At 37.7% G+C, this 27999-nt stretch overlaps 2 protein-coding genes and 1 long non-coding RNA gene across 6 annotated transcripts in view; 2 read left to right on the top strand and 1 right to left on the bottom strand.

The window, feature by feature from the left end:
• Window positions 1-4024, bottom strand: part of LOC107657714 (tyrosine-protein phosphatase non-receptor type 3-like) — a 31013-nt gene extending 26989 nt beyond the window's left edge. For 2 of the 3 annotated variants that reach the window (XM_016445935.1, XM_016445933.1), the window contains exon 1: window positions 3691-4024. The gene's annotated coding sequence lies outside the window, so the exon portion shown is untranslated. The remainder of the gene's footprint in view (window positions 1-3690) is intronic. The other variant, XM_016445936.1, reaches the window with a different exon arrangement.
• A 2898-nt stretch (window positions 4025-6922) lies between these two features.
• Window positions 6923-9842, top strand: LOC107657628 (uncharacterized). The gene is made up of 6 exons (XR_001630704.1): window positions 6923-7120; window positions 7485-7536; window positions 7867-7921; window positions 8260-8379; window positions 8485-8574; window positions 9296-9842. It is a non-coding gene; the product is annotated as an uncharacterized LOC107657628 (long non-coding RNA).
• Window positions 9843-11552: 1710 nt separating this feature from the next.
• On the top strand, window positions 11553-22984 carry LOC107657713 (lethal(3)malignant brain tumor-like protein 4). 2 transcript variants are annotated; one of them, XM_016445932.1, is made up of 22 exons: window positions 11553-11557; window positions 13085-13200; window positions 13305-13494; window positions 13590-13800; window positions 13880-13994; window positions 14105-14156; window positions 14986-15080; window positions 15262-15366; window positions 15924-16059; window positions 16918-17009; window positions 17119-17270; window positions 17352-17428; window positions 17863-17948; window positions 18425-18535; window positions 18705-18819; window positions 18910-18991; window positions 19088-19312; window positions 19410-19471; window positions 20649-20794; window positions 20897-20959; window positions 22040-22718; window positions 22972-22984. In XM_016445932.1, exons 2-21 carry the CDS (start codon window positions 13090-13092, stop codon window positions 22166-22168), a joined length of 2355 nt encoding a protein of 784 aa, XP_016301418.1. In that variant the 5' UTR covers window positions 11553-11557; window positions 13085-13089; the 3' UTR covers window positions 22169-22718; window positions 22972-22984. The 2 variants fall into 2 exon arrangements, with proteins under 2 accessions (XP_016301418.1, XP_016301417.1); XM_016445931.1 differs by having other exon boundaries at window positions 18910-19009.
• Window positions 22985-27999: the final 5015 nt, after the last annotated feature.

The following is a 27999-nucleotide window of genomic DNA, read 5'->3' as shown; positions in this document are numbered from 1 at the left end:
CAATTTGAAGAAAAGTTTCGTTTGTCTAGACTCTAGAGGACCAACCGTCCACGTATAGCGTTTCAGGAATGACAAACCCGAGTGTAAAAAATTACGCGAGTGAATCCGCTAAATTGTTCCGCGATTGACGGTGATAGTAGCAATGGACGGAATTAACTATTCTTCTGACAAGCCGATGACAGAGCTGTGTTTTAATGCAGAGTAAATTCAGAGTAATAAAACTACAGACACAACAAGTCTGTGTTGGCTGAATATATTTAGCAGCTTCTACAGTTAAAGATAAAACTTAAAGGGGTCATATTATGCTTTTTTAAAGATCATTATTTTGTGTATTTGGTGTAACAGAATATGTTGACATGCTTTAATGTTCAAAAAACACATTATTTTTCAAATACTGTACATTATTGTAGGTCCTCTATGCCCCGCCTCTCTCAAACGCTTCGTTTTCTACAAAGTCCCTCCTTCCGACAAGCGCAGTCTGCTCTGATTGGCCAGCTGACCCAGTGCATTGTGATTGGCCGAACACCGCAAGCACTCGTCGGAAATGTAACGCCCCTTACCATAATCGCGAGCTTCATCTTTCAAAATAAATGTAAAGACAGTAAATAATGTCATTAGTTTTACCATCAGTTCAAGCCCGAAAGTGGAACAGACACAGTAATGATGCAGTACACAAGCCGTGGTTAAGACAGCTGATTCTACTGTGATGTGACGCTGTCTCTCTTTCTCTCACACACACACACGCGCGCGCGCGCGCGCCCGCGCACACACACACACACACACACACACACACGATGCGCAAAACTCCGCATTTGAACAGTGAAATCGCATCATATGACCCCTTTAAAGCACTTTTTTGATGAGTCCTTTTTTAAGGCAATGTTTGAAAAATGTAGTTTTTAAATGAAATCTAAAGTCAAAATATTTAATGCATTATTAGTTAATTATTATACCATTAAAAGTTAACTTAATTTGTAGTTAACAAGTTAAGTAGGCTATTTAAATAATTAACCCTTCTAGGCTATTGGTGTCTGGGCTTATTTGTTTATTTATTTTATTTTTTTTACTGAAATGAGCCTTTGGAATTTGTGACTTCCTGATCTTGCTATAAGTCAGTCATTTCGTAATAAATCCAAAAGCAAGAGTGAAAAAACTGAGTGGAAATGGCAACTGAGCTAATGAGCCATACTCTGCTGCCATTTACTGGTTATAAAGGTAATTTCATGTTATTTTCACTTACAATTCTTTGTTTTCCACCAGGAGACAATTTTTTTTGTCATCTTCATGAATGAAATGTGAATATTTAAAGTGACTATTACTGCCCAACTGTAGAGTTTAAAAATAATAATAAAGGGTTTAAAATAATATGGGTTTAAAAAATGTGTTTAAGTGTGGGGGCACACGTCTGTCACCCATTATGAGTTTGCATCCCTGTACGATGTTATCAACATTCAGAATCAAAACCGTCAGTTTATAAGCATTTGGGTTTCATTAACTCTCTCTTACTCATTTACCTCTATCTCATACACACACTTACACACTCAGTCACACTCCCTAGGTCTAAACATGTTCTTGCATTGTTTTTCACACTCTTCTTTTCTCCTCCCAGCACAGTCCAGGAATGTGGACTATTTTACTACCCAAAGAGTCAAGAAAGAGCGAGGAGAGGGAGTACATTCATGCAACTGTCACTGCCAAATTTTTATTGAAAGCAGAAAGCAGCTTTGATCTTCAAACACACTACTTTTTTCATTATCGGTACAACAGTGACTTAATGTTCATTAATGTCTTGTGGAAAGTGTATTTTATTTTGTATATTGCAACTATTTTTATGTTATTCTGTCCTGTCACTGTTTTGTACGCATACATACTACTTTGGAGAAAAAATCTGTGTTCTCATTTGTAAAAAAAAATAAAAATACATGAAGTAAATAATGTTTTTACTATTCTTAAAAATGCATAAAAAGTTTTCTGTTTGGGTTAGCCGACAGTCTTAATAATTAGCTGTATGTAAAAGCAAAATAAGGTGTCTTTACACAGCCAGGTTAAGACTGCTCTGTGCCTGTTTAAAATTCAGTGTAAAGATATGATGCAGCATAAAAGGCTAAATTTTGCCTGCTCTGACCCACCTTCGCCCCTAGTATCACAGTATACAATTGTAATTGCTGTGTAAATGCATTCATGCCACCGCTGATCAAACACTTAAATGCCACTTCAGAAGCACTTCAATGCCACCTTTGCAATGTAAATTTGGCATAAGACTAGCGCATGTCCCCCATTTAAGGCATCTTGACATCGCCAAGTTAGGGCTGCTCTGTTCCTGCTCAAAATTCAAGACCTGATGCTGCACAAGAGCCAGACAAAATTATGCCTGCTCTAACCCACTTCAGCCTTAGTATCGAAGTATACAGTTGTAATTGCTGTGTAAACGCATTCATGCCACCTCTGATCAGAATTAAACAGTTTGTGTAAAAACACTTGTCACTTTAGAAGCGCTTCTGAGCCACCTTCAAAGTGTAAATTTGGCATTAGAGAAATAAACATGAGTATATATACTATACAGTATGTTGATGCTTTGGCAGTATTGTTTGCAAAACATTAATGTCAATAAAGTACTTTGTAATTTGAGAGAGTGAAAGGGTGAGAGAGAAGCTACTAGTGAATTTGATACAGACTTAAAACTGTTGTCCTATGGATACTAACATTATGACAATTGCAGTTATTTGAGCATGCAGTTATTTCAAATTAGCCTAAGCAACATTAAATCACTCTTTTATTTTCAGACCTTACCTTATAGATTAGGGCTGCACGATTAATCGCATGCGATATTTAACGCGCATCTTGTCAGAAAGCCGGTTCTGTAATCAGCTGATTACAGAACCGGCTTTACTGATAAGATGCGCGTTAAATATCGCATGCGATTTATTGTGCAGCCCTATTATAGATCCTGATCGCTCTCTGGGACTCTTCTGCAGTTTCAGAAGTTTTATCTCTGAGACTAGGGAAATTATAGACTTAACACAGACTTAGACGTTTGTCTCGCTTTCTGACAAAATAAAACACACCTCAGAGGTGTAAGGTATATATTTTTACTTTGACTCACACGTTTGGAAACGGTTTGGCGAGCATTAAAGGTTCATGTTTACCAGTAGCTGTTAGAAAGCGCTACACGCTCGAGCTCACCTTTGAGAGACGCGATATTTACGAGGTAGGAAGTGTGATTACTTTAGACATACTTAATAAAACAAAAGCCTTTCTGACTCTAAATACGGCCATGTAAAGTATTTGAAAAACTATAGCAAGACTGGACATTTAAACACGAGAAACCGCTCAAAGTTTCTGTATGATACACAGGCTTTTCTGGGTGTGACGTCTTACATTTCTGACTCAAGTCCACGCTGATCTGCTCGGGCTTGGGCTCTGTCAGAAATCAGAACCGAACCGAACCGAACCAGCTGAACTGAACGAGCGGACAGTCCTGCACCAACATGTTGTCTCGAATAAATATTTCGGATTAAACGAAACACGTTTCAGAGCTTTATCGCGATATCTTACAAGAACAATCCAAGAGTGGACATATTTGTTGTTTTTAAAGCCAAAATACGTCATTTGGCAATTTCCTTCTTCAGCCCACAAATCTGGAGTCCAAACGGGACATTTCTACAGCACAGAGAAGCGTCAGAAAGTTACCTGCTTGAGGTGCTCTCAATGTCTCTGCGATGCTAGAGGTGCTTAAAGTTCCCGTGACGAGAGAAAACTTTCCATGTTAAGGCGATCATGGTTGCAGGTGTCGGTAAACTTCCGGATTATGTTTTTTTTTTTTCCTCCGGGTCCCTTCGGGAGGGCAACCGCTGCGTCACTGCGCTGACCACAAGTTCAAGATCTAATGTGAACATAGACGCGAACGTAGCAAATGTTATTATGTTTCACTTCTTATTGATCGTGTGATTACAACACACGTTTTACAAATTTCAGAATGTGCATGTGATTGTCAGCCCACATATGGACACTTCCGAGTTTACACGAGCCTTGATTTCTAGGCGTGATTCGTGTTGTGCGCGCAATCTCAGGTGCATGTGCCCGCCGGTTTAGGGCGCTGCCTCCCCTGATTCAAGAAGCACACCCGAGTCCAGAAAAACTGCATACAAACTGGTCTCGCAGGCTGGTTTTAAATGGTTTTTGGGCACCTTTCAGCTAGTCAGGCTGAGAGACCAGCTGGCCGCCCGGCTAAACATCAGCTAAGTTTGGCCAGGCTGGGATACCAGCTCGACCAGTTTAAACCTACTACGTTCAGAAAACAGGCAGATGAACCTCAGAGTTATCATAGTGGTATAGCCAAATGACTCCAAATGGGAATTCATGGAGCTTTTGCTCATGATGAGGGGGAGTTATTTACAAGTTGGACAACTGAAATGAAGTTCCAAACGTAGGTTTGGGAGGAGCCTAATCATTCAGTCCTGTCAATCATCATTACGAGCCTATATAAGCAGCAGACATTGCGCTGTCCCAGCAACAATTCTTCCGGCATCCCTCCACCTCCCCATCTCCTCCTCTATTTCTGTTAATCTCCTTCTATGTAGTATCGCAATGGGGGTTGAACTTGGAGCTCAAGCTGAGCCTCAGGTTCGACTAGAGACTCAACGACAGCAAGCAAAGTTTGTTTACCATTAACCATCAGGACTGGATAGGCAGGCGAACTCATGAAACAAAATTTTAAGGAAGTTGAGCTGCTTTGTTTGCACTATTCACGGCATGTTTTTTTTTTGGATTTCTTTTGTACCCTAGAGATTTTAAGAAATTAAAGATAAACATTTAGCAACAATTTCTGGTCTTGCAACAAGACAAGCAGTTTAGATTTTAAAAATCTACAATGACGTTATCGAGGGTTTTATTCAAATGTATTAGTGTAACTCAATTTGACAACGTGTTTAAAACCACTTAAATGAGGCACCTCATGTGGCTGAGATCAGGCATTAAGTTGATTTGGGATGTGTCACAGCTACAGTGTGAAATCTTACTAGTTCTGACAAATGTGTGTGGGAGGCCACCATATCAGTCACAGTTTGTTTCTAGATTGTTAAGTGTGTCTCCCAATGAGAAACCATTAGGTAATTTGACAAAGATACATGAGGGGTGGGCGGGTGTGCAGAAACTAATGAGGGCTGACTTAACCTTCTGATTGCCAAATATTTCTCTATACCCCCACCCCTCTGTGACATCAGAGAGATCAGTGGATTTCTTGAAAGGTATATAGCCTTAATAAATCATCCGGTGTTGCCCACCTCTGTGATATTTCAAAGCGAGTACAAGAAAATTAAATAGTGTCACACGTATTAAAATCCCAATGGATTATTAAAGAAAAACATTTGAAATATTTGGTTGGGTTTTAGGCATGCACTGTGATTATAGACAGGTATGTCTCTTATATTGTGGATCACACACTCTCAGATAAAAAGGTTGGTACCTTTAGACATTGGGGTGGTACACACAAAATATGAATATTAAATATAATAATAATAAATAGTATCTGTTTATTATATAAAAAGTATATAAAGTTAAAAAGAATATTTAATAAACGAATAGACGATAGAAAACAACTGGTTTATCAACAGGAAAAAACACTGCAGCAGTACTAAATTTAATATTAAATATTTTTAATATTATTAATGCAATGCAATGTCTTCGTTTATTTTAAGTACTCTTAATTTCTCTTCTTGCTTTCACTGGGGGGACTGGTTTTCAGAATGGTCAGTCATACAGCGTTGCAAAATATATTTGCCTGCTGAATGCAGCAACTGAAAAATCAGAATCAATAATTAGACTGCGCTGTTTCCTTTCAAGAATGAGAGACAGCAGAAGTTCCCCATGTCAAAGGTCAAAAGTTATTTTAAACTGACACTGACATGAACCCTAACCCTAACTGCATATCATAAACAGTATGACAAAACTGTCTTGACAGTCTTCACACATCTCTCACGCATCTCTTCTCTGATTTTCACATCCCTCTCCCTTTGATCTTTCGTTGTGTAATGTAGTCTAGCGTTAATCTAATATAATCTAGTAATCTATCACTTAATCTTGTGTTTCATGATTCATATTACAGCATATAAACCATTCTTTAGTGTTATACCTCTGTATGCAAGTGTAACAATCTGTGCTTGTTTATCTTGTTGTTGTCCTTGCACTGAGACTGTTAAGAGACACTATACTTGTTCAGAATGCTACATTTCCAGCATTAATGTCAAACGCATGAGCATTAATGTTTCTGTGTGTTTACATACAGTATGTGCATTTGGCTGTGGTGACAAGCAGGCATCTCTGTTATGTAACCTGTAACGTTGGCTGATTGAGAGAGTTAACATGCCAACATGGCAATAAGAGAACTTTTAATTTATGGAAAGCCTAGACAGGTTTATGAGGGTTCCCCCTTAAGTATCAAAAAGTAGGATATATAGTTAACTATCCAAGAACAGTTATGAAACCCTCTAACCACAGGTCAACCACATTATGACATCCTCTATTAAATGTTCACATATGAACCTGATAGTAGAGTGCGTGTTGTACAATGACTTTCAGAAGAATTTGGAAGACTTTTAAAAAGGAGTGTAGCCTATATCCTGTCATAGTTTTCAGTGAGAAGCCGATAATTAAAAGATCTCGTTCGAACGCGACTGTCAGTGTCTATTTAGCGCTCTAACAACCTTGTAACTTTTGTGGCAAGACTGCCAACTAAAACGTTTACAACGTTTTATATTTCATTTGTGTTTAAACTTTATGGAATTTATGGGATCAGGCCCAGTATGTTAAAGAGAGAGAGAGAGAGAGGAATCGCCGAAGCGCTGTCCAATCAAGCGAGAGTCTTATCTGTCGAATAACGGGCGTAGTGGCGTCACAGCTTTTGGGAGGAACCACGTGTTCTGCAAAAAAATAGCCGGTCACGGTTTCCCTCATGAGGCAGCGCTCGCTCAACCAGAACTGACCGGTAAGATAGCAGACTATCGACGGACTCACAAGTCACAGCTGTCAACCGGGGCTGTCCTTCTCGTCGAAAACATGGTGAAAAAGGCTAAAAGTCCCGTCACTTACGCAAAAATGAAGGGAATAGTTTCATATTTTACAGGTAAGCTCAACTACTTAGGCTATTATTCAAACTTTAAGTATAGCCATCTTGATATTCTGGGTCAGATATAGCCTACCACAGAACGTATTTGCCTAAAAAAAAAATATATATATATTTGAATATATACTTTAACAACGTTTAACCAAGTTTCTATGTAAAATCTGTAATATATATATTAAATCTGTAATATATATATAGATAGATAGATAGATAATATTTGGAAATTTTATTATTTTTTTTAAATGTAAAGATGTAAAAGTAAGATTAAATATGTGTATTTGAACACTCTTATAAAGGTTGTTCTGTGTCCACTATATGCAGATATTTCACTAATCATAAATGATTTTATATTTTATTTTCTCAGCTTTAATTAAGGACAAGAAGCTTCGATCCGGCAGCCACCCTATCTATCGACAGTGAGTTTCATCCTAGTCATCATTTTCCATTGCGTGAGCTAAAAGTGAAGCAGCACATGGCTCTGTATGTATTCCAGTGCAGAGTTCAGAAGATTGACTCATTATTTCATTATTTCTGCAAAGATCAGCTGAAAAATCAGGAATGACTTAAGTCCTTTGCACTGCGATGTCATTACAGATTGACCACCAGTGTACTTTTATGACCATGACCTACTTATAGTAACATTCCAAAGTGAAACCAGTAGCCAAGTGCTGTTACATAGGTGTTGGATGAGTTTGAGGCAGTTTTAGGTGAAAATAGTTTCTCTGATATGGTTTCTCTCATTTCAGGATGGATTTCTTGCGACCTGAGGGTAGTCTTTCTGAAGATGATGGAGCAGCAGCTGTAAGTGAGCTTTTACAAGTTCACTTGTGTGTTCTGGGTCTAATAAAGGTCTCCAGTCCTTTCAGAAACATAAGGCCAAGTCAGCTGCGCTGATTTGAGTTGCTGTACTGGTTGACCTGCAGTAATCTATAGATGTAACAGGAAGTTCATTTATTTATTTGGATCCCCATTAGTGGCTATTCTTCCTGGGGTCCAAGTAAAAAATAAATACATTAAAAAATTAAAAACTGCATTAATCCACAACAATAAAAGTGAAGTGAAGTGAACTGTGCTGTGGTTTCATATGTCACTGGAATAAGCTGCTGACTGGCTCTCCCTCTCCCTGATCTCTCTCCCAGGTTTACAGTAATCCACAACCAGAGTAGCCACAGTCTCGGTAAGCGGGGTGCTCAGCTGATCTGCTGAAGAGACTGCTAAACAGGGACAGGGCCAAGAGACTAGGAGCAAAACATGACCTGGTAACCCAACAAGCACACACACACACACACAAACATTCACGAACAATCTGAAAATCATTTGTCTTGTGAGTGGCTAAATGTCATTTGCCCTTTTTAGGCTTTTAGACCGAGCTGCAGTCTCATCCTTTCTTCTTGTCTATTCATTGGGATGAACTTGTTGCAAAGAAAATTACTCCTCCTTACGTTCCCTTATTGGTGAGTTTTTTTATTGTTGTTAAAGGGATTGTTCACCTAACATTGAACATTTTTACTCAAACCAGTATGACTTTTTCTTCTGTGAAACACAAAAGAAGATATTTTGAAAAATGTCTCAGGTTTTTGTCCATTCGATATAAGTCAATGGTGTCCAAATTGTTGATTTTCACTGCATGGACAAAGACATTATTCAAAATATCTTCTTTTGTGTTCCATGTGTGACCCTGGAGCACAAAACCAGTCTTAAGTCGCTGGGGTATATTTATAGCAAAAGCCAAAAAAACATTGTATGGGTCAAAATTATTGATTTTTCTTTATGCCAAAAATGTTCCATGAAGATATTTTGTAAATTTCCTACTGTAAATATATCAAAACTTAATTTTTGATTAGTAATATGCATTTCTAAGAACTTAATTTGGACAAATTTAAAGGGGATTTTCTCAGTATTTAGATTTTTTTGCACCCTCAGATTCCAGATTTTCAAATAGTTGTATCTCGACCAAATATTGTCCTATCCTAACAAACCATACATCAACGGAAAGCTTATTTATTCAGCAAATTGACCATTATGATTGGTTTTGTGGTCCAGGGTCACATATAAGAAACAAATGCATACAGATTTGGAACGACACGAGGTTGAGTAAATGATGTGCTTACACAGGAGATAATTTCATATAGATAACGTATATAATTTCTATTTGTTTACATGTCTGTATTTCAGTCTGGCCCTGGTGACCTCACAAACATTGACCCTCGGTTTACAGAACTTCCTGTTCCGCAGTCGCTAGGAGCATGTGAGGAGTACGGAGCAACCTTTCCAGGCTTCACCTACATCAATGAAAACATTCTCTCACTGACTCGTGGACATTAAGACAGAATTCTGTCAGACCAATAGACATTTTGTCTGAACATGTTTTAAGGATGTTTAACTTAAGCAAACACTGAAGCACAGTTCATTTTTATGTTAGCCGGACCAATGCTTTTGCACATGACTACAAATTTTCTATCAAATGTGACTGTTTTCCTAACATTCATGTTATTTAATTCCTTTTTTAGCCCTATTTGATCAAAAAAATATTTGTACTGAAATACAATGATTAGTGGTATTCTGACAATAACTGAGACGACATGAAGTGAGACTACAGGTTGCATCAGATGTTTGATTGTAAAAGTTGTGAGATGGAATGAATATTAAATCTCAATGTAATTACAATTGTGTGTATAAAACGTGTTTTTGATTAAATTGTTTGATCAGTAAAATAATGTCCAATTTTCTGAGTGGAAACAATTAAATTATTTTAAGCAAATCGTGGAGTATGTTTTATTATGCAAGGTCCATGTCTTGGTTAACATGTTTTAATCCAATTATCAAAAAAATGTTGTGTACAAGCGCTGTACTGCAAATATAGACCTGAATCACAAAGTAGCACACAGTTGTCATCCACAGACATTGAAGTTTATCACCTGCGACTGCTTCGCGGTGTTTTAATGCCGTTTTTATCATGTTTTATAATGCCACGCTGCCTGAATTTGGCTCAAACCTACTTTGCAGACAACGTACTAACAACTAAAAAGAAACAGCCACTTTTTAAGCTCACAGCGCCACCTTGTGGTGTCTTCGCTGTCAACCTTTTAAACACTTGCCACAATGCGGCTGTCAAAACATTGTATTTAAACATGAACTTCAGTTTAAAGCTTGACGCGGTGTTATTTTATTAGTAAGCTCTGCCCTTCTCTATTTATTGCATATGACGAAAGTATGCCCTTCAAAAGAGATTTGCGGAGAAAATCTGAACACGTGATTGTTACAGGAAATCAAATCAGAGAAGATCACCACTACAATGACTGTAAACTGAAAAGATATTAAAATCCTAGTCTGAAAACGGCACGTTTCAGTGTGCACGGACTTTAAAGACTGCATTAAAACTGAACCACTGGCTGGCCCCGTTCGAGCACCACAGAGCTCTCTGCTTCTGTTTGAAGTGCGTGGAAAACGTAAAGAGAATCAAAACCATTTTCCTTATCTGTAATATCAAGGCCTTTAATTGTTTTAGAGCAACAAGCACCGACAAAACGAGTATCGCGCACAAGTCACTTCTAGGGTCATGTAAGGACACACTAGGACTAAGTTCCTCTGGTTCTTTGTTACATTAAGAGCATCTGTCACACATATATGTTGCGATGAAGTTTATCTGGGCTGCAGAAGTTGGACAGACACATATTAACCCGCGCATGCGCAATAATGCTACCATCCAGCTCTAAATAAGAGTTAAGAGAGAAACGAGGTGAGTTGCACGTTTATCAGTAAATATGACGTTAATGTCGTCACCCACGCAGTAAACAACGATACGAACACAGAGTGCGTTTCTTGTTTAACACTTTTCAGCCATTGCGGCTATTTTCAACGAGGTTTAAAAACCGTAAAGATAAATAGAAGTGACAAGTTTGTGCAGAAGAAATTAAAAGCATGCAATTTGTTATTTCCTCGGGTCTGCGTGCACCCGAGTTGTTATTTATAGACGGATGAATGGCAACTCATTCAAAGTGCCTCTGGGAATGCTTTTCTTTTGGAGAAGCACGTTAAACCGTTGGTTTGGTTTATTGTAGGATGCCCTGCTAATGTTACAGCTAGCCGGGGCTATCAGCCGGGCTAACGACATTCCGTGACAAGGGGAAAGTAAGGAGTTTGTTGACGAAGGGGAAAACATTGCGTTTTAATAAAACAAGTTGCACACTTGGCCTTCCCGTGTTGGTTGAAGGTCCGAGCGACGTGAACCAGACCAGAGAACTGTTATAATTTACATACTTTAAACGTGTCGGCCGCCCTTTGCTATGCTCCGCCATTTTGTGTGTCAGTCGAATGCTAATAATGGGCGCTCGCTCAGCCGCTCACGCATTGCACTTTATTTATGCTAAGAATAAATTCCGTCATCACTTGAAATATCAAAACAAACGTTTTTTAGTAAACCAGACGAGCTTTTAGGTGGTTTGCGGGGCGCCGTTACTGTATAGTCTTGGATTTTGATGACATTTTGATTTATGATAAATGGCAGGTCAAGAACGTTATTACACTATTGCCTGCTGTATACGGATGACAACGTGCTTAAATAAAGATTTAATTCTTTGAAAACAAACTGATCGTGGATATTTGCGCTTTAACTTGTCACCGCAAGTATCCGCGCGCCTTTAAAGCAAAGATTTCACGAGATTCTTTTAAAACAAGGAAAAGCTGAACTTGTTCGTCTAACTTTACTCTTAATCGCTTTCCTCCATTAATAACCACCAAAGTAGCTTAAGTGTCTCAGTGAGAGTCTGTATACATAGCTAGCCCATAAAAATGGGCATCATAAGTGTGTAGAAATACATATTTTGGTCCTCGTTTAAGTGCGTGGTGCAATCCTTACTGCGAGAAGCAATCGCCCTCTGGCGGGATTCGGTGGAACGGCAAGCGCCGCGCAGCTATTTCATAAACCCGCGTTGCGGGCGTTGTATCAACCGCAGTCAAAACACGGTTTTCGAGGCGAAATCGTCATATTTTAATAATGAAAACGTCAGTTTTGTTTAAGTGTCTCAGTGAGAGTCTGTATACATAGCTAGCCCATAAAAATGGGCATCATAAGTGTGTAGAAATACATATTTTGGTCCTCGTTTAAGTGCGTGGTGCAATCCTTACTGCGAGAAGCAATCGCCCTCTGGCGGGATTCGGTGGAACGGCAAGCGCCGCGCAGCTATTTCATAAACCAGCGTTGCGGGCGTTGTATCAACCGCAGTCAAAACACGGTTTTCGAGGCGAAATCGTCATATTTGAATAATGAAAACGTCAGTTTTGTTTTGTTTACTAAAACAACGTGTGCTGATCTGCCTAATTAAAAACGTATTTTTTTGCCTACCCTCTTTCCAGAGGCAAGTGATTATGATTAGGCCTATGAAGATCACTGACATCAGACAAAGTACAGTGATTAGATTTTAACAGCTCAAGAATTTTTATTTTATTTCATTTTTTTTTTTATGAGAAAGCTATGGAGATTAAGCATTTGTATCTTAGTCTCACATTATATTGCGTCTGAAGTTTTCTATGCCACTCACAGTATATTTTTTGGTCTCAATATGCACTTCGTGTATTCATGACAGCAGTGGTTCTCAACCAGATGGGCTTCAACAAAGTCGTCACGACTTAAAATAATTTAAAACAAGACAATACAAGCATTAAAATAAACTGAAACAGCTAAAAAAAAATGTAATCATATTTCTATGATATTTCATGTTTTAAATCACCTCCTCAACAACTGTTTTTTTTTTTTTTTGGAAGAACCATGATTCCCACAGTCACAAACTGAAATGAATGCCTTTGACATTTTTATAATTGTTGTTATACATTTTAGTAGTTATACCAAGCTCTAAAATATCAAGTAAAACATATTCGTAGTTTGGTCAAATTTAAGATGCTTACTTCAGTCACCTGTCCATGTTGTAACAGTATATTTTTCTCTTTTGACCTCCATTTCATAAGTAAAGATGGCAGAGACATCTACGACTGATGGTTCTGCCGCAGGAGCCGATTTTGACATGATGAGCGCTCTTGATTGGAAGGACGGCATAGCCACCTTGCCAGGAAGTGACATTCGGGTACAAATATTTAGTGTATATGATGCATAAAGAGTGATGTGAAGGACATATTTGTTTATTCGGAATGTACTGATGAAAAATCCCAATATCTGGTCTGTTTTTAGTTTCGGATGACTGAATTTGGCACCCTGGAGATTGTCACAGAGGTGGAGCCCAAAGTTAAAGAGGCGGAGCTTACAGGCCCTCAGCCTCAAACGACAGGCACCAACAACAGTCATTCCCCTGAGCAGAACAAAATTTCAAATCAGACTGCAAAGCCCCAATCAAATACAGAGCATCAGACAAGTACTGTGGGTGAGTACCAGTAACTCGCACATATTCCTACCAAATAGAGAAATTATTTGCTCTTTATTTGTTTTTGAGAAATCTATTTCTCTTGCTTTTTTCAGTTTCAACTGACCCCCACAGGCAGGCAGGGATCAATATCACCAGGAGCCCCAGCGCTGTGGAAAGCCCCAGTGTGAGTACAGTGCCCAATGCATTTGTTCCCATGACTGAGGCGACTGCAAACTGCAGGTCATGTGGTCACTCTGGTTCACGTGAATCCTTTCTACAAGGCAAATTTTGCAGCGCTCCTTGTGTACAGCCTACCAGTGGCAGGTACATGTTTTTGACATTCACTGAGCTCGACCAGTTGCACTGTCTGTGGTGTATTAAGTCTTTGTGTGTATATGTGCAGGTTAACACCAGCTGAGGCTGTCGAAGGAGAACGTTTAGGTAAACGTGTGAGAAAGAAGAAGAAGATGTTTATGGAATCTGGAGATGAGGAGGAGGACAACATAGAAGAGGAAGAGGTAATGCACACACACACACACCTACCTCACACAAAAGAGAGCAATTCAATATTAACTAAAGTGTACTGAAGTGGAATGTGTCGATAGCTCAATGTTGTTATTTTTTTCAGGAGAAGGTTAAATCCTCAAAGGGGAGACGAGCAGCTAAAGTTGCTAGACTAGGTTGGTAATTTTATTTTATTTTACACACACACACACACACACACAGACACACACACACACACACACACATACACACACACACACACGCACGCTTAATGATATTTTCTATTGCCTAACCCAGCCCCTACCCCTAAACTTACCCCTCACAGAAACATGTGCAGAACACTAGATTTAAATAAAAGCATGTTCTGTCCGATTTACAAATCTTTTTAACTAGTGTGGACCAGTAATGTCCTCACTAGTGGGTTGTCATATTATTTCACTATATAAATGAGGACATTTGGCCCTCACAAGTATAGTTAAACAAGTACGCACACAAAATGGTTATCAGCCAATATTAGGGATTCCGAATAAAGAGGTTAGATTTTTTATATTTATTTAAACATGTTGGATATTTATCAATTTAATCTTTAAAAACATTAACTTTTTAAAAACGCAGTTAAACGTAATCTTTAGAAATCTCAAAATGAAGATCCGTACTGTACATTATAATGTTATATTATCTTAATTCAGCTGTAGCATTTAAACAACTGATTTTACTCTTTTTATTTCACTTAGACAAAATATTAAAGAAGTGTAACATTGGCCATTTATCAGCCATAATATGAAAATAATAATTGGCTTATCAGTGTTGGCCAATTACATTTATATTTTTATATTTCTGCATCTCAACTTAGATGGATCGATTTTGTCTTGTGTATTTTCACTCAGTTTCAGCTTGTCTTTTATCCCATGTATTATGAACTATAATGTTTGTTTTTTCATGTATAATCATTTGGATACTTTTCTGAGCCATATAAATTACAGCTTTATGATGCTGTTTCCATAGTGATAGCACCTCTGGTTAAGAAGAAAAACTGGAGTTGGTCAGCTTATCTGGAAGAGGAGAGAACTATTGCCGCTCCCTTGAAACTTTTTAAGGAGGTGAGAGACACACAGCATATATAGCTTGTGTTTCTGTTCACAGTTACAGCATATAATCAACATGGAATAATTAGGATCCTGATTAGGATTCTTAGTTTGATATCAGTCCACTTTTGTCATTAGAAAAGTGTTACTTGAATGAAAATCCATAATTGTGTGTTTGTGTGTGTTTGCAATACAGCACCAGTCGTTTCCTCAAAGCAGGAATGGATTTAAAGTTGGCATGAAGTTAGAGGGACTGGACCCCTGTCATCCAGCTCTATTCTGTGTTCTGACTGTTGCAGAGGTAACCAGAGTCAAAAGTTACTGTGATTTTACTTGATATGTGATTTTTAGGGCACAAAACTAAATGTTTTTTAGTTGTACTTATAGTAAAAATTGTATTTTGATATATGTGACCCTGGACCACAAAACCAGTCTTAAGTCGCTGGGGTATATTTGTAGCAATAGCCAAAAATACATTGTATGGGTCAAAATTATCAATTTTTCTTTTATGCCAAAAATCATTAGGACATTAAGTAAAGCTCATGTTCCTTAAAGATATTTTGGAAATTTCCTACCGTAAATATATCAAAACTTAATTTTTGATTAGTAATATGCATTTCTAAGAACTTCATTTGGACAAATTTAAAGGCGATTTTCTCGGTATTTTGATTTTTTTGCACCCTCAGATTCAGATTTTCAAATAGTTGTATCTCGACCAAATATTGTCCTATCAAACCATACATCAATGGAAAGCTTATTTATTCAGCTTTCAGATGATGTATAAGTCTCAATTAAAATAAAATTGACCCTTATGACTGGTTTTGTAGTCCAGGGTCACATATTTTTCTTCTGTTCCAGGTGCAGGGCTACAGGATTCGGCTTCACTTTGATGGTTACCCTGAATGCTATGACTTCTGGGTAAATGCTGACTCATGGGATGTGAAGCCGCCAGGCTGGTGTGAGAAAACCAGCCTTAAGCTGTTGCTGCCAAAAGGTGCTTAATGTACTAATAAAGATGTACTGCAAAATTAATCTGTTGTCAAGGATACAACATGCAAAACAGCTCTTGTGCAGAGCTCTATTTTTGGTTTTTGTAACATAATAGATGTGTTTTATAGGTGTTTCTTTATGTGTTGAAACTACTTAAACTCAATTTTCACTCTGAATGGTGTGATTACAAAATGTCCTACTAGTTGTTATTCTGAAATTGAATATACTGTATTTGACACGCTTATTATTTATAAATAATAAATACCAAAAACATAATTAAATAAATTAATTAAAATAAGTTGAAATCTAATTTAATAACTATAAAATATATTCTAAAATTATAATTAATATTATTTGTTCAGAAATGTGGTTGCATAGTTTTCATGTGGTTTAATAACATTTGGAATTGACAAAACAAAAAAAAGTTTTGGTTTTTTTTGGACACTCTTAGGGGCCATTCACCCAGTACATTTTTTTGGTTTGAAAAATGCAAGATGTGGGCAGGGGAATAGGAGAAAAAAAAAACCCCGCAGGGTCTCGAAATGCGTTTTTAAAAAAAAGTTGAACTTGAGTGCCACTTTTTTAGAACGCCTTGTCATGCACAAGATGCCACAACCAAGAGCGCAACAGTCAAACACGTCGTCTAGTGTGTGTTTACAAGGAAAAAGAAGTGTGTGTTTATAAGGAAAAATAATGGAAAAGTAGCACAGTGGAATGGGAAAACATGTTCTGTTTGAATGGAAAAAAAATTCAGATGTTTTGTCGTTGCATATACTACTAGAATGTTCAATTTATTTAAAAAAAAACAATAAAATGTATTGCATTTGCTGTTCTTGTAATATTTTTTTGTGTTTGCTTACAGGCTGCAGAGATGGAGAGTTTAACTGGAACACATATGTAAAGAACTGTAGGGGTCAACTGGCCCCCAAACATCTCTTCAAGAGTCTTAATACAGTATGTCATTTCATATGCACACAATTAAAAAATATGTATCTCAGAGATGTCTCAGTGTTCCTGGAGATCATGCTGTCTTCTATACCCATGTGTTCTCTGCCATATTTAGTCAGTCACACCATCAGGATTCCGTGCAGGGATGAAGCTGGAAGCCGTTGACAGGAAGAACCCATCACTCATCTGCGTAGCAACCATTGCTGCTGCTGTCGACAACCGGCTCCTCATTCACTTTGACAACTGGGATGATTCGTATGATTATTGGTAAGATAGTGAGCAGAATTCTGGGCGTATGAGGGTCCTCATGATTGTGTGAGGTTGTAAATGCATTCTGTTTGTTCTCAGGTGTGATGCCAGCAGTCCATACATCCATCCAGTAGGGTTCTGTGAGGAGGCGGAGTTAACGCTCACTACACCTGCAGGTGAGACCCCTGCCGTCAGTGCATCATTTACATTACTTTCACATTTTATTACTGAATTCTATTTTATTTTGTGTGAGAAATGTAGTAATACTATAAATATGAAATTAAATCAGCTTTTATTTGTCATTGTGCTAAAGTCAAAATAAATTATTGAAATATTATCTAAAATATTTATAATTTATATCTAACATGTTCTATTCAGTGAAAATTGATTAGTATAGCACTTTTCATAATCAATATAAATTAATATTTAAAAAATACCAAATTAGTAGAACGTTTTGAAATTTACCAAAGACCCCCTAGCACCTCCTTGTGGCTCCTGGACCCCATTTTGAAAGCCCCAGAATTGAAGTTTTCTTCTTTTTTAAACAAACTTACGAGCATTGACAAGTGGTCTTAAGGTTATTTAACGTCTGTATATTTTTGTGTCTTAGATTATAAGCCCCCCAAGGTTTTTACTTGGGAAAAGTACCTTGAGGAAACTGGAGCCCAGGCTGCACCAGCAAGAGCCTTTAAACAGGTGAGGTTTGATTCACCCCACTGAACCATGAGAGGTGTAGTTAAACCATTAATAATTGGTCTATTAGTTGATGTGTCACAAAAGTGCAGAGTGAGCATGTATAACATGGAAATAAAAAATGTACAAAACTAAAACATTTAATCTGGATCGAAGTTGCAAGTTGTGGACAGTTTGACAAAAAACACACCATAATAGAACAATAATATAAATGACATATGTGCTATTTTTATTCAGATTTTGTGTTTACTTATTTAATTTAATATTCTATGTAATTGAAATGTATTAGTATAGCACATTTAGTTTTTATTTCTTACTGTTGAAAACATAAAAAATCTTGGGTAAATAAAACTTAATTGTGAAATGATAATATAAATTATATATGTGCTGGTTTTATACATATTTTTGATTTCTATTATTTATTATTCATTCATGTTATTATTTGCATTGTAAATGACTTATGATCTTTGGCCGTCCAGAGACCACCACATGGCTTCCACGTCGGGATGAAGCTGGAGGCAGTGGACAAACGTAATGCCATGCTTATCCGTGTAGCCACCATCTCTGATGTAGAAGACCACAGAATCAAGGTTTACACACAAATATATCTGTAGTACCTCATTAATATTGTATAATTAAAAATCAAAATGAAAAAATTTAATATTAATTAGTAATTTATTAATAACTATTCACTTTTATGGTATTTAATATGCTGATACAGTTAGTATCATTGCTAACTCTCTGTGTGTTTATATATAGATCCATTTTGATGGCTGGAGTGAGGAGTATGATTATTGGCTAGATGCTAATAGCCCAGATCTGCACCCAGTAGGCTGGTGTCAGAAGACAGGTCATCCTCTACAACACCCCAACGGTAACAGACTGTTCGACACATTTACATACAGTGTTTCCACACATGGCCCCACCAGTCTCATAATCAAACTTGTCATTTTAACCATATCAGGTCCCAGAGATTCTCCAGTGCCTCCAGGACAAGGCTGCCCAACCCCAGGATGCAGTGGAGTCGGACACATTAGAGGACCTCGGTATGGGACACATTACACGTAAGTTATACACATACTGTTACAGATACAACCCATAATGTTCATTCAAATGCAAACGAGTCTCTTTCCCATGTTTAGAGCGGTGAGCTGTCCATACTCAGATTTGAATTTGAATAAGGACGGGCTGGTGCCAGACAGACTGAACGGGGAGAGGCCGGTCACGCTCAGTGGATCCCCGCGCCACCGCCGTGCTGAAACACTCACTCAGACACACCCTCCCACACCCAGCGCCGGCACCCCTGAACCCCCCGACACCAGCACGGATGCCTGTCCACAAGCTCGCTCAGTGCGTGAGCACGTTGTGTGAGTGTCATGAGTTACATACAGTTTTACTTTGCTGTCTCTCACACACACACACTCTTTCACTCCTAATCTCTTTCTTGTTCCTCCTGTACTTCAGGTCTGGCAGCGCTCCCAAATGTGTCAAGCCACCTCAAGTGAAGCAGGAAGGTGACGGGAAAGGTACAGATTGATCAGATTAATCCATAAGCTCTGAGAATGTTGCATATGGGTCAATTAATTCATGCTCCTTTTTTTTTGTTTGGATGTATTAAAGGGGTCATATGATGCGATTTCAATTTTTCCTTTCTCTTTGAAGTGTTACAAGCTCTTGGTGCATAAAGAAGATCTGTAAAGTTGCAAAGACTAAAGTCTCAAATCCAAAGAGATATTCTTTATAAAAGTTAAGAGTCAACCACGCCTACCTAAAACGGCTCGTTCTAACACATATCTACGTCACTATGTGGAAATATTAGCATAATGCCGCCCAAATGTGCACGCAAAGAAAGAAGGAGTGGTTTCAGTAACCGCAGTTAGTGTTGAAGCAGCCATGTCAAAGCATGTCAACATATTCTGTTACACCAAATACACAAAATAATGATCTTTAAAATAGCATCATATGACCCATTTAATATATACAGTGACTCGAATACATGTTAAGAATGTTTTTAATGTTTGAATTAAAATTAGTTTGATATTTTTGGAGGGTATAAAGTCAAACATATGAAATCGTAATGAAGAAAAAAAGCTTAATTAAATGAACACAATTCTTGAAAAACTTTTATTAAGTAGTTTCACATTATTTTAGTCTTGGAATTTTTTTTTACAGGTCTGCTTTTCTCACTTTTGTCCACCAAATCAAATTCATGTGGTGCAACTAACATGACCAGGAAAAAAAAAAAATTTAACAGGCAATTATATTATAGATATGCAGGCCCCTTTTGACCTTTTTATTACAAGAATATGCTAGTAATGATATGTAAAATATGTGTTGTAAGTCCTCAACATCTTAAAAAAGATTTTTAATGTAAATATTTAATTATTCATAATTTTTGTAAAAAAAAAAAAAAGTTTTACCTTGAAAAATATATTTTAAAACTTTTTGAAAATAATGATCAAGATGTGTACACTCACATGTATTTAAAATACTACGTTTACTAATAGTTACACCAGTCACAAGAGTCAAGACATTTAAATTTGAAAATGGTTGAAATTTTCAACACCATATGAAACAAAGATGAATACAAAAGTACATTTGTAAGAACTTTCCACATGTATTTTTCAACTAGTACCATTTTCTGTGTTGTGGACACGTTTTCAAAGCATGTCATACTCATGAATGAAGTCTGTTGTGTTGTAGATTCTCTTCAGCAGTTCCTGCATGAGTCTGTGTTTTGTCGATGGGAGCCACCGAGGTTTCATCTGTGTTGGGAAAAGCATGGCAAACTCTTGCCTGAAGCTTTAGGCCTCACTGGCAAGAGAGTGGCCAAGTGGAACACAGAAGAGGTGACATTTGATAATTCTGGAAAAGTTCACTCAAGCTTTTAAAGAGGTCTTCTAAACATATATATTTTTATTGTGTATCTTTTGTTGATGTTGTTCTTTCAGGTGGCAAGTTTTGTAAGAGGGCTGCCTGGCTGCAGAGAGCATGCTGCCACCTTTAGGAAGGAGGTAAATTAAAAAAACATCTCCTGAATATCACCTTAAAGGGGTCATATGATGTTGCTAAAAAGAACATTATTTGCTTCGTCCACGGTGAAAGCCGATCTGGCGATCCACAGCGCGAAGTTGATGTATTTCCTCAGCGACCAGCACGGATCAGCTCCAGGCATGACGAAGCGGATATCGTGCTCTTTTGGAAGGCCAAACAAAGTAGTTTCGCTTTCACAACAAAACACACAGCGCCTTCGCGACATGGCGGCAGCAACAATACTACAGCGAGAATAAAAGTTACGCCTTCTTTCTTTGCGTGAACATTTGGGCGGCGTTATGCAAATCTTCCCACATAGTGACGTAGACATGTGGGGGCGTGTTAGAACGAGCCATTTTAGGTAGGTGTGGCTGACTCTGAACTTTTATAAAGAATATCTCTTTGGATTTGTGACTTTAGTCTTTGCAACTTTACAGATCTTCTTTATGCACCAAGAGCTTGTAAAAATTGAAATCGCATTCAGTGATTTAAAGTACCTTCCCTATATACTCTACCATTCAAAAGTTTGGGGTCTGTAAGATTTTTTTTGATGTTTTCGAAAGAAATTTCTTATACTCAACAAGGCTGTATTTATTTGATCAATAATATAGTAAAAACAGTAATATTGTAAAAATTATTATTACAATTTAAGATTATGGTTTTCTAATTTAATATATTTAAAAATGTAATTTATTCCTGTGATGGCAAAGCTAAATTTTCAGCAGCCATTACTCCAGTCTTCAGTGTCACATGATCCTTCAGAATTCATCAATGCTTATTTAGTGCAGAAGAAACATTTCTTATTATCAATGTTAAAAAGAAGTTGTGCTGTTTATTTAACCATGATACATTTTTTTTTCTCAGGATTCTTTGGACATAGAAATTTTTAATAACAATTTTAAAGTCTTCACTGTCACTTTTGGTCGATTTATTGCATCTTTCTGGACCCCAAACTTTTAAATGTTAGTGTATGTGTGGCTCATTAAGCAGTAATCTGTGAGTATCTTTGTTCTTAGACAAAGTGAATATGTATTAAAGATATGTTTTAATTTTCCCTACAGCAAATTGATGGCGAGGCCTTCCTGCTTCTTACTCAATCAGACATTGTTAAGATTCTGAGCATCAAGCTTGGACCTGCTCTCAAAATTTATAATTCGATCCTCATGCTGAAGAGTGCAGATGAGGAGTAGGCAACTGCTGCTTCATCAAACATGTTTGAAAGTTGCTCTAGCCCCCACCAATGCGTCCAGCAGACTGACAAATGTTCAATCATTGGTCTCCTTATGATTGACAGACATTGACAGAATCAGCCAATTCAACAAACTTCGTGTGATCAGAAAAATCAGAGTTTCTAAAGGCTGATATAGATTTGATGTCTCCCCTTCCAACTCTGCACTCTAAATTAGGACTGATATTCTCTTTTGAAACCAATCATTTGATTCATATTAGACTCCGGGAGGGGTGAGTACACTACACTGAGGCACCTTAAATTGTTGAAAGCTTAAACTGGATTCCTTCATTGTTGATATTTATGTTTTTTATGGTTGCTAAAATGACGGTTAATAACGAAAGGCACGATGGTGGAGCTTTTACTTGAAATGTAATTGTGTGTGTTTTTTTTTTTGTAATAATGCAAATAGACCTTTTGTAATTGAACGCATCCTAATTAATCCAAATGAGCCTGTTTGAGACCACTAGAGGGCAGCAGGATTGTGTGTGTGTGTGTGTGTGTGTGTGTGCGTGCGCGCGCGCGTGCATGTGAGTGTGAAAGACTTGCATGTAAGTGAGAAAAATGTATAAAAGTGTGCTTGCATCTAATATCAGGGAATTCTTGTTCTGGGCAAATCTGGAATTGAATGTCTCAGTTTGTATTTACTTAAGATGAAATGTTTGATCTTGTAAAGTGCATTTGTAAATTGAAGAAATTGTATAGTGAACTGGACAGTGTGCTGACTCAATAGACACTGCAAATAGAGTTGGGAATAGAAATGAGGGGTGTGTGTGAGTGTGTGTATTTTGAACCTATGAGACCCTGACATTTTGCCTTGTACATGCATTCCTGAATACTAAGACATTTTGTTCTATCATTCATCGAGCAAAAGTTTTTGTCCATCTGCTGTATAATACAGCTGTAATTCTCAGCTCTGCTACAACTGATTTTACATGTTGGAATCCCTTCATATTCATGTACTGGTTTGGATTTGCAGTGCTTCTCAAAGTTGTCATTATACGCAAATGCATATGCAGGCTGCTTTCAGAATAATAGAGCCAGTAAGGGTTGGAAGCTGGAGAAAAATGTGAAAATGGGTGTACAAAAACTAAAATACTGAATAAATATAGATAATAGTCTGCAGACGCATTTGATTACAAGTAAAAAAGGCATTTGGATGGTGATGGAAAGTTAAGGTTTAGGGGAATCCTCATCGCAGTGGTTAGGGTCAAGGATGAGTTTATATCAGATTTTGATTTTCTTTGGTTTGTGTGTGTGTAGATTAAATGTCTCTCTAAACAGACTTGGTTTCATGCATGTGAATTGGGCTACGCATGTGTGCATCGTGTCTTTTGCGTGAATTATTATTGAGACTAATCTCGCTCCATAAATATAATACACAATAACAATCTGAGTCAGTCAGGAAAAGGCTTGAAATGGGCCTGGGTCCTTTGAGACTCTAAGAATAGGATATTCTGCCCACCGTGGGACCCAGCGGTCTTGCACACATGTTCCCATGACTCACTCACTCACTCACTCACTCACTCACTCTCTCTCTCTCTCTCTCTCTCGTCACTGGCCGGTTTAAAGTAAATGCGCCTCCCCTCGCGCTCAGGATATTCGCGTTTGCTAAGGTTGGAGACTAATGGATTTGGGCGTTCTCATCATCGTGGGATGATGCGGTTTCGTGTCTTTGAAACGGACCGTAAACCGTGTGTTTCAAGTTGAGGAGAAGCAACTGAGGTGAGTTTAAGTGAGTTGAACTTCAGGTGATGATGTGTGGACTTAATGTATATCTACAGCACGATCTCTACGGATATGAAAAGAAGTGTACTGAAAAACAGACTTAAGTTACCATATTTACTGCGCTTGCATAATGTCATTTGGAAGACACGCCCACAAAGTTTGCTACTTTAAAGGTGAAATGTGTATGTTAAAAAAAATATATACTTTTGCCAGTCCCATTGTGATGGGCAGTGAATAAGCCATTTTCATGTTGATTTCCCTGCAAAAGTGTAAATGCTGTGGCGCTATCATAACATTATTCTGTTCCGTTTGTTTGAGAATCCAATTAGTCCATAGCAACATTGACTCAACCAATGGCACGAGTTTAGGGACAAACTCCACCTTTAATTTGTTCAAGTAATGTTAACCATTGACTAAATCAAAAAACACAATTTTTAAAAAACCATAGGAAATTTTTGAGAGAACCTGTTGTGACCTCTGGTTAGCCTACAAATGGACCTCATATGAATAAACAGCTAAGTGGAAAATAATTTTTTTTTAAATAGTGTAGCTTAATAATATGGTTTTATATTTGGTTATCGTTACATAAAATAATGTTAGATTAAACTATGTTTATATACCATTTTTGCAGTGCCAGTGTGAGTTTGAGTTAAAAACAAACAAAAAAAAAAGGTTGTACTTGTACCTATCTTAGAAATTGGTTACAGCGGTTGCACATACAGATAGCTATTTTCTAACTAAAAAAAGTGCCACCCATGATTTTAACACATATATTTCAGTGGTAGTACATCTGAAAGGGTTTTCCTGTTGACGAGATGTTACTCATGTATATTTATGTACAGGATGGAAAAGCAGCATAGAAAATTCTTAAACTACATTACCAGTAGTTCCTGAGCGGACAGGTCTGATTTTCAGAACAAGGTAGGACATTTTTTATTGTGGGTTGAAAAAAAAAACATGATATTACCCACAAATAAATGCTTCTGAGAAACTACGATTATTGTAATGATGCATGCTTTCAATGTGCAAAAATTATAGTTGCAAGTATGGAGAGGAACTGGGTTATGTGAGAATAACCCACTCACTCTTTATACTTTTTAACCGACTACAATTTGTATTTATATTTAAATCTTCCTTTAGTATTTTGTACCTTTTCGGGGTGATTTTATTGAGAATTTGAAGTACATTAGCCCATTTTTGCCCCCCCCCCTCCTTTTTTTTAGGAGAATGTCTGAGGTAAATGAAAAAGTCTCTATAACAGCCCCAGAGTTGGGGACTCTGCCCTTAAGGTCAGATACAGGGCCTGTGATTGGTGGACTGCGTTTGCGATCTGCGTAAAAAAAAAAAAAAAAAAAAAAAAACCGCTAAAACGAGTAGCCTTATTGAGCAGAGATGAAACATCAGACAGCATTTGCAGTAAACCTGTGAGGAACTGGAAGTACAAACAAATTTAAAAAAAGTATTATACAAGGATTGTCACAGATTAGTTGTCTTACCCACAAATAAATGCTTCTGAGAAACTACGATTATTGTAATGATGCATGCTTTCAATGTGCAAAAATTATAGTTGCAAGTATGGAGAGGAACTGGGTTATGTGAGAATAACCCACTCACTCTTTATACTTTTTAACCGACTACAATTTGTATTTATATTTAAATCTTCCTTTAGTATTTTGTACCTTTTCGGGGTGATTTTATTGAGAATTTGAAGTACATTAGCCCATTTTTGCCCCCCCCCCTCCTTTTTTTTAGGAGAATGTCTGAGGTAAATGAAAAAGTCTCTATAACAGCCCCAGAGTTGGGGACTCTGCCCTTAAGGTCAGATACAGGGCCTGTGATTGGTGGACTGCGTTTGCGATCTGCACCAGGAGCTTGTTTGTTGTTTGCTGGTGTTTTGCTGATAGTAGGAATCTGCATCGCTGTGGGGGGGTACTGGAACAATCAACCCCGCAGACAACCACCACATCACGTTTCAACAGGACGCACCTCTTCAGAGAAACTGAAGCTGATTGGTCCTGTCATCGTGGGGGTGGGGCTTTTCATCTTTATTTGTGCCAATACAATTCTCTATGAACATCGTGACCGAGAACAACGTCATGAGCGAGACCAACATAAAGATGACAAGGAGATCCTGCCACTGGTACAAACTCATAGGAATAATCATTCAAACCGGTTCTCACAAACAGAAACCAACACCAACACACATACATTGGACTTGTCCGAACTCAACATCCATTGCTTAGAAGAAGGGTCCGGAATTCCCACCCTAAAGTGTTCTTCGCCATCCTCTGGCTCATGTAGCTCCAGTCAAGTGAACTTGGAAACTGGCTCACCGCTCCAAGATCGCAGAAACATGGAAAGATTGGCCTTGCCTGTCATTAAACTCAATGACTGTCTGATTGGCTCCTCAGACCCAGTGCCTCCACCTCTCCCTGAACGGACATACCGGAATAATTTGGGAGTGGAAAATATAACAAATGTGGAGCTAACACAAGTGAACCTTGCAGATCTCTAATGACATTGAACAAAGAAGAGCCAAAGGATCGGTAGACTTTTATGACGGTTGTCCTCACTAAGGTCCACATAGAGAATATATTGAATATATTCAAGCCAAAAGATGTTAGGGCTGAGTATAGAACAGATTTCTCGATTTGATTAGATTCTGATTCATTTGGATGTATTTCCATTATAAGGTCCATTTTGGTTACAGTTCTTTCACTGTTATTGCTGTAATTATATAGTGTTTCAGATTCAAGCTAGCTTGTCATTTTGAACCCGCTTATTTGCATGAATCAGGCTTCAACGGTCGCACTGTATGTTTTTGATTCACCAAAAAAAAACAACTCATAAGAGTCATTTGTTCGTGAATTGCACTACACTGGTAATGTGTGTCTTTTTATCTAGGCAGTTGTTTTGTATCATCATGTCGCAGTGCAGTCTTTTTATTAAATCACAGTATACGGAACTCACATTCGCAACTCAGGTTAAAGATTATTTATTTTGCTATGGTACTAAAAAGAGTAAAAGATCAATCTTGAGATTTTAAGATACGTTATTGCGATAATTCACAATTAATCGGTTCACAGTTAACCAGAAACTCTGTATTTTACCCATCCCCAAATTACATTTTTGTCACTTTAAAATCACTTTAGCATAGGATAACCCTTAGCCTAGGGTTTTCTGAGAGAAATAGTTGATTTTCATGTAAGTGGATGAGTAACTAGAGATTTGATTTTTAGAGGTTTTGAATGAATCTTACTTTATATTGTCACTTGATTCCAGTGTCTTTTTCATATAGTTGCTTTGTAAAATGCATATGCAGTGTTGTAGCGTATGACTGATAGATTGTTACCTGACTTGTGAGAGTTACATAAGGCTTTGTCGATTTTTGTTCATGTGAATGTTAAATAATCAATTATATATGATCCTATATTTAAATGTGGTGCCACCTACACATGCCCAAAAGAATAGAGACTGCACTATGTGTCATTGTGTTTGTAGTGCTGGTCTTTATAGTTCACATAAATGTCAGAGCGAATATGAAAGGTGGCCACCTGTGAGACACACAGTACAATAGACACGTGTGCACGCAAACAGCTTCTCCTACTCCTATCTTAACAGCTCTGCATCCAACATGTTGAAATTGTTAGAGACTGAAAGACAAGCTTCTATAAGTCACAGCACAAAGTGGTGTGAGTCACATGTAGTCATACAGTGGCGACTAATGCTCTATTTTGATTAATTTGGGTTAACCATGAACTGTGCATTTGCTGCAAAACCAGTACAGCTGTCTGGTACCCAGCAAAAGAGCTTAGTAATGTGGATTAAAAGTTGCTTTAATAGTTCACTATACACTAAAGGGGTGAAGGATGGTCTGGTTCCCTTTCATGGGAACTTCGAACTGCATCCTCTAGAGCTCCGACGCGGGAACCATGGTGGGTGAGTACGATCCATGTCTAATATATGTATATATGAATATATATGTGTATCTAATGAGATTGGTGGTTGTGTGTTACCTTCTGCTAGTTTCTTTGCAGTGTTTCCCGGGACCTGTGTGTTCTTCCC

The sequence above is a fragment of the Sinocyclocheilus anshuiensis genome, unplaced genomic scaffold, assembly GCF_001515605.1.
Source record: "Sinocyclocheilus anshuiensis isolate Anshui unplaced genomic scaffold, SAMN03320099.WGS_v1.1 scaffold43, whole genome shotgun sequence".
Classification (NCBI taxonomy): domain Eukaryota; kingdom Metazoa; phylum Chordata; class Actinopteri; order Cypriniformes; family Cyprinidae; genus Sinocyclocheilus; species Sinocyclocheilus anshuiensis.
This window is presented reverse-complemented; position numbering and strand designations above follow the sequence as displayed.

What these genes read in the sequence shown, in the direction of transcription:
- LOC107657713 (XM_016445931.1), top strand. Translation starts at nt 13,090, where the DNA reads ATGGCAGAGACATCTACGACTGATGGTTCTGCCGCAGGAGCCGATTTT. An exon ending in TAAGCTGTTGCTGCCAAAAG is followed by an intron (nt 16,060 to 16,917) that starts GTGCTTAATGTA and finishes GTTTGCTTACAG; the next exon opens with GCTGCAGAGATGGAGAGTTT. An exon ending in AACGCTCACTACACCTGCAG is followed by an intron (nt 17,429 to 17,862) that starts GTGAGACCCCTG and finishes TTTGTGTCTTAG; the next exon opens with ATTATAAGCCCCCCAAGGTT.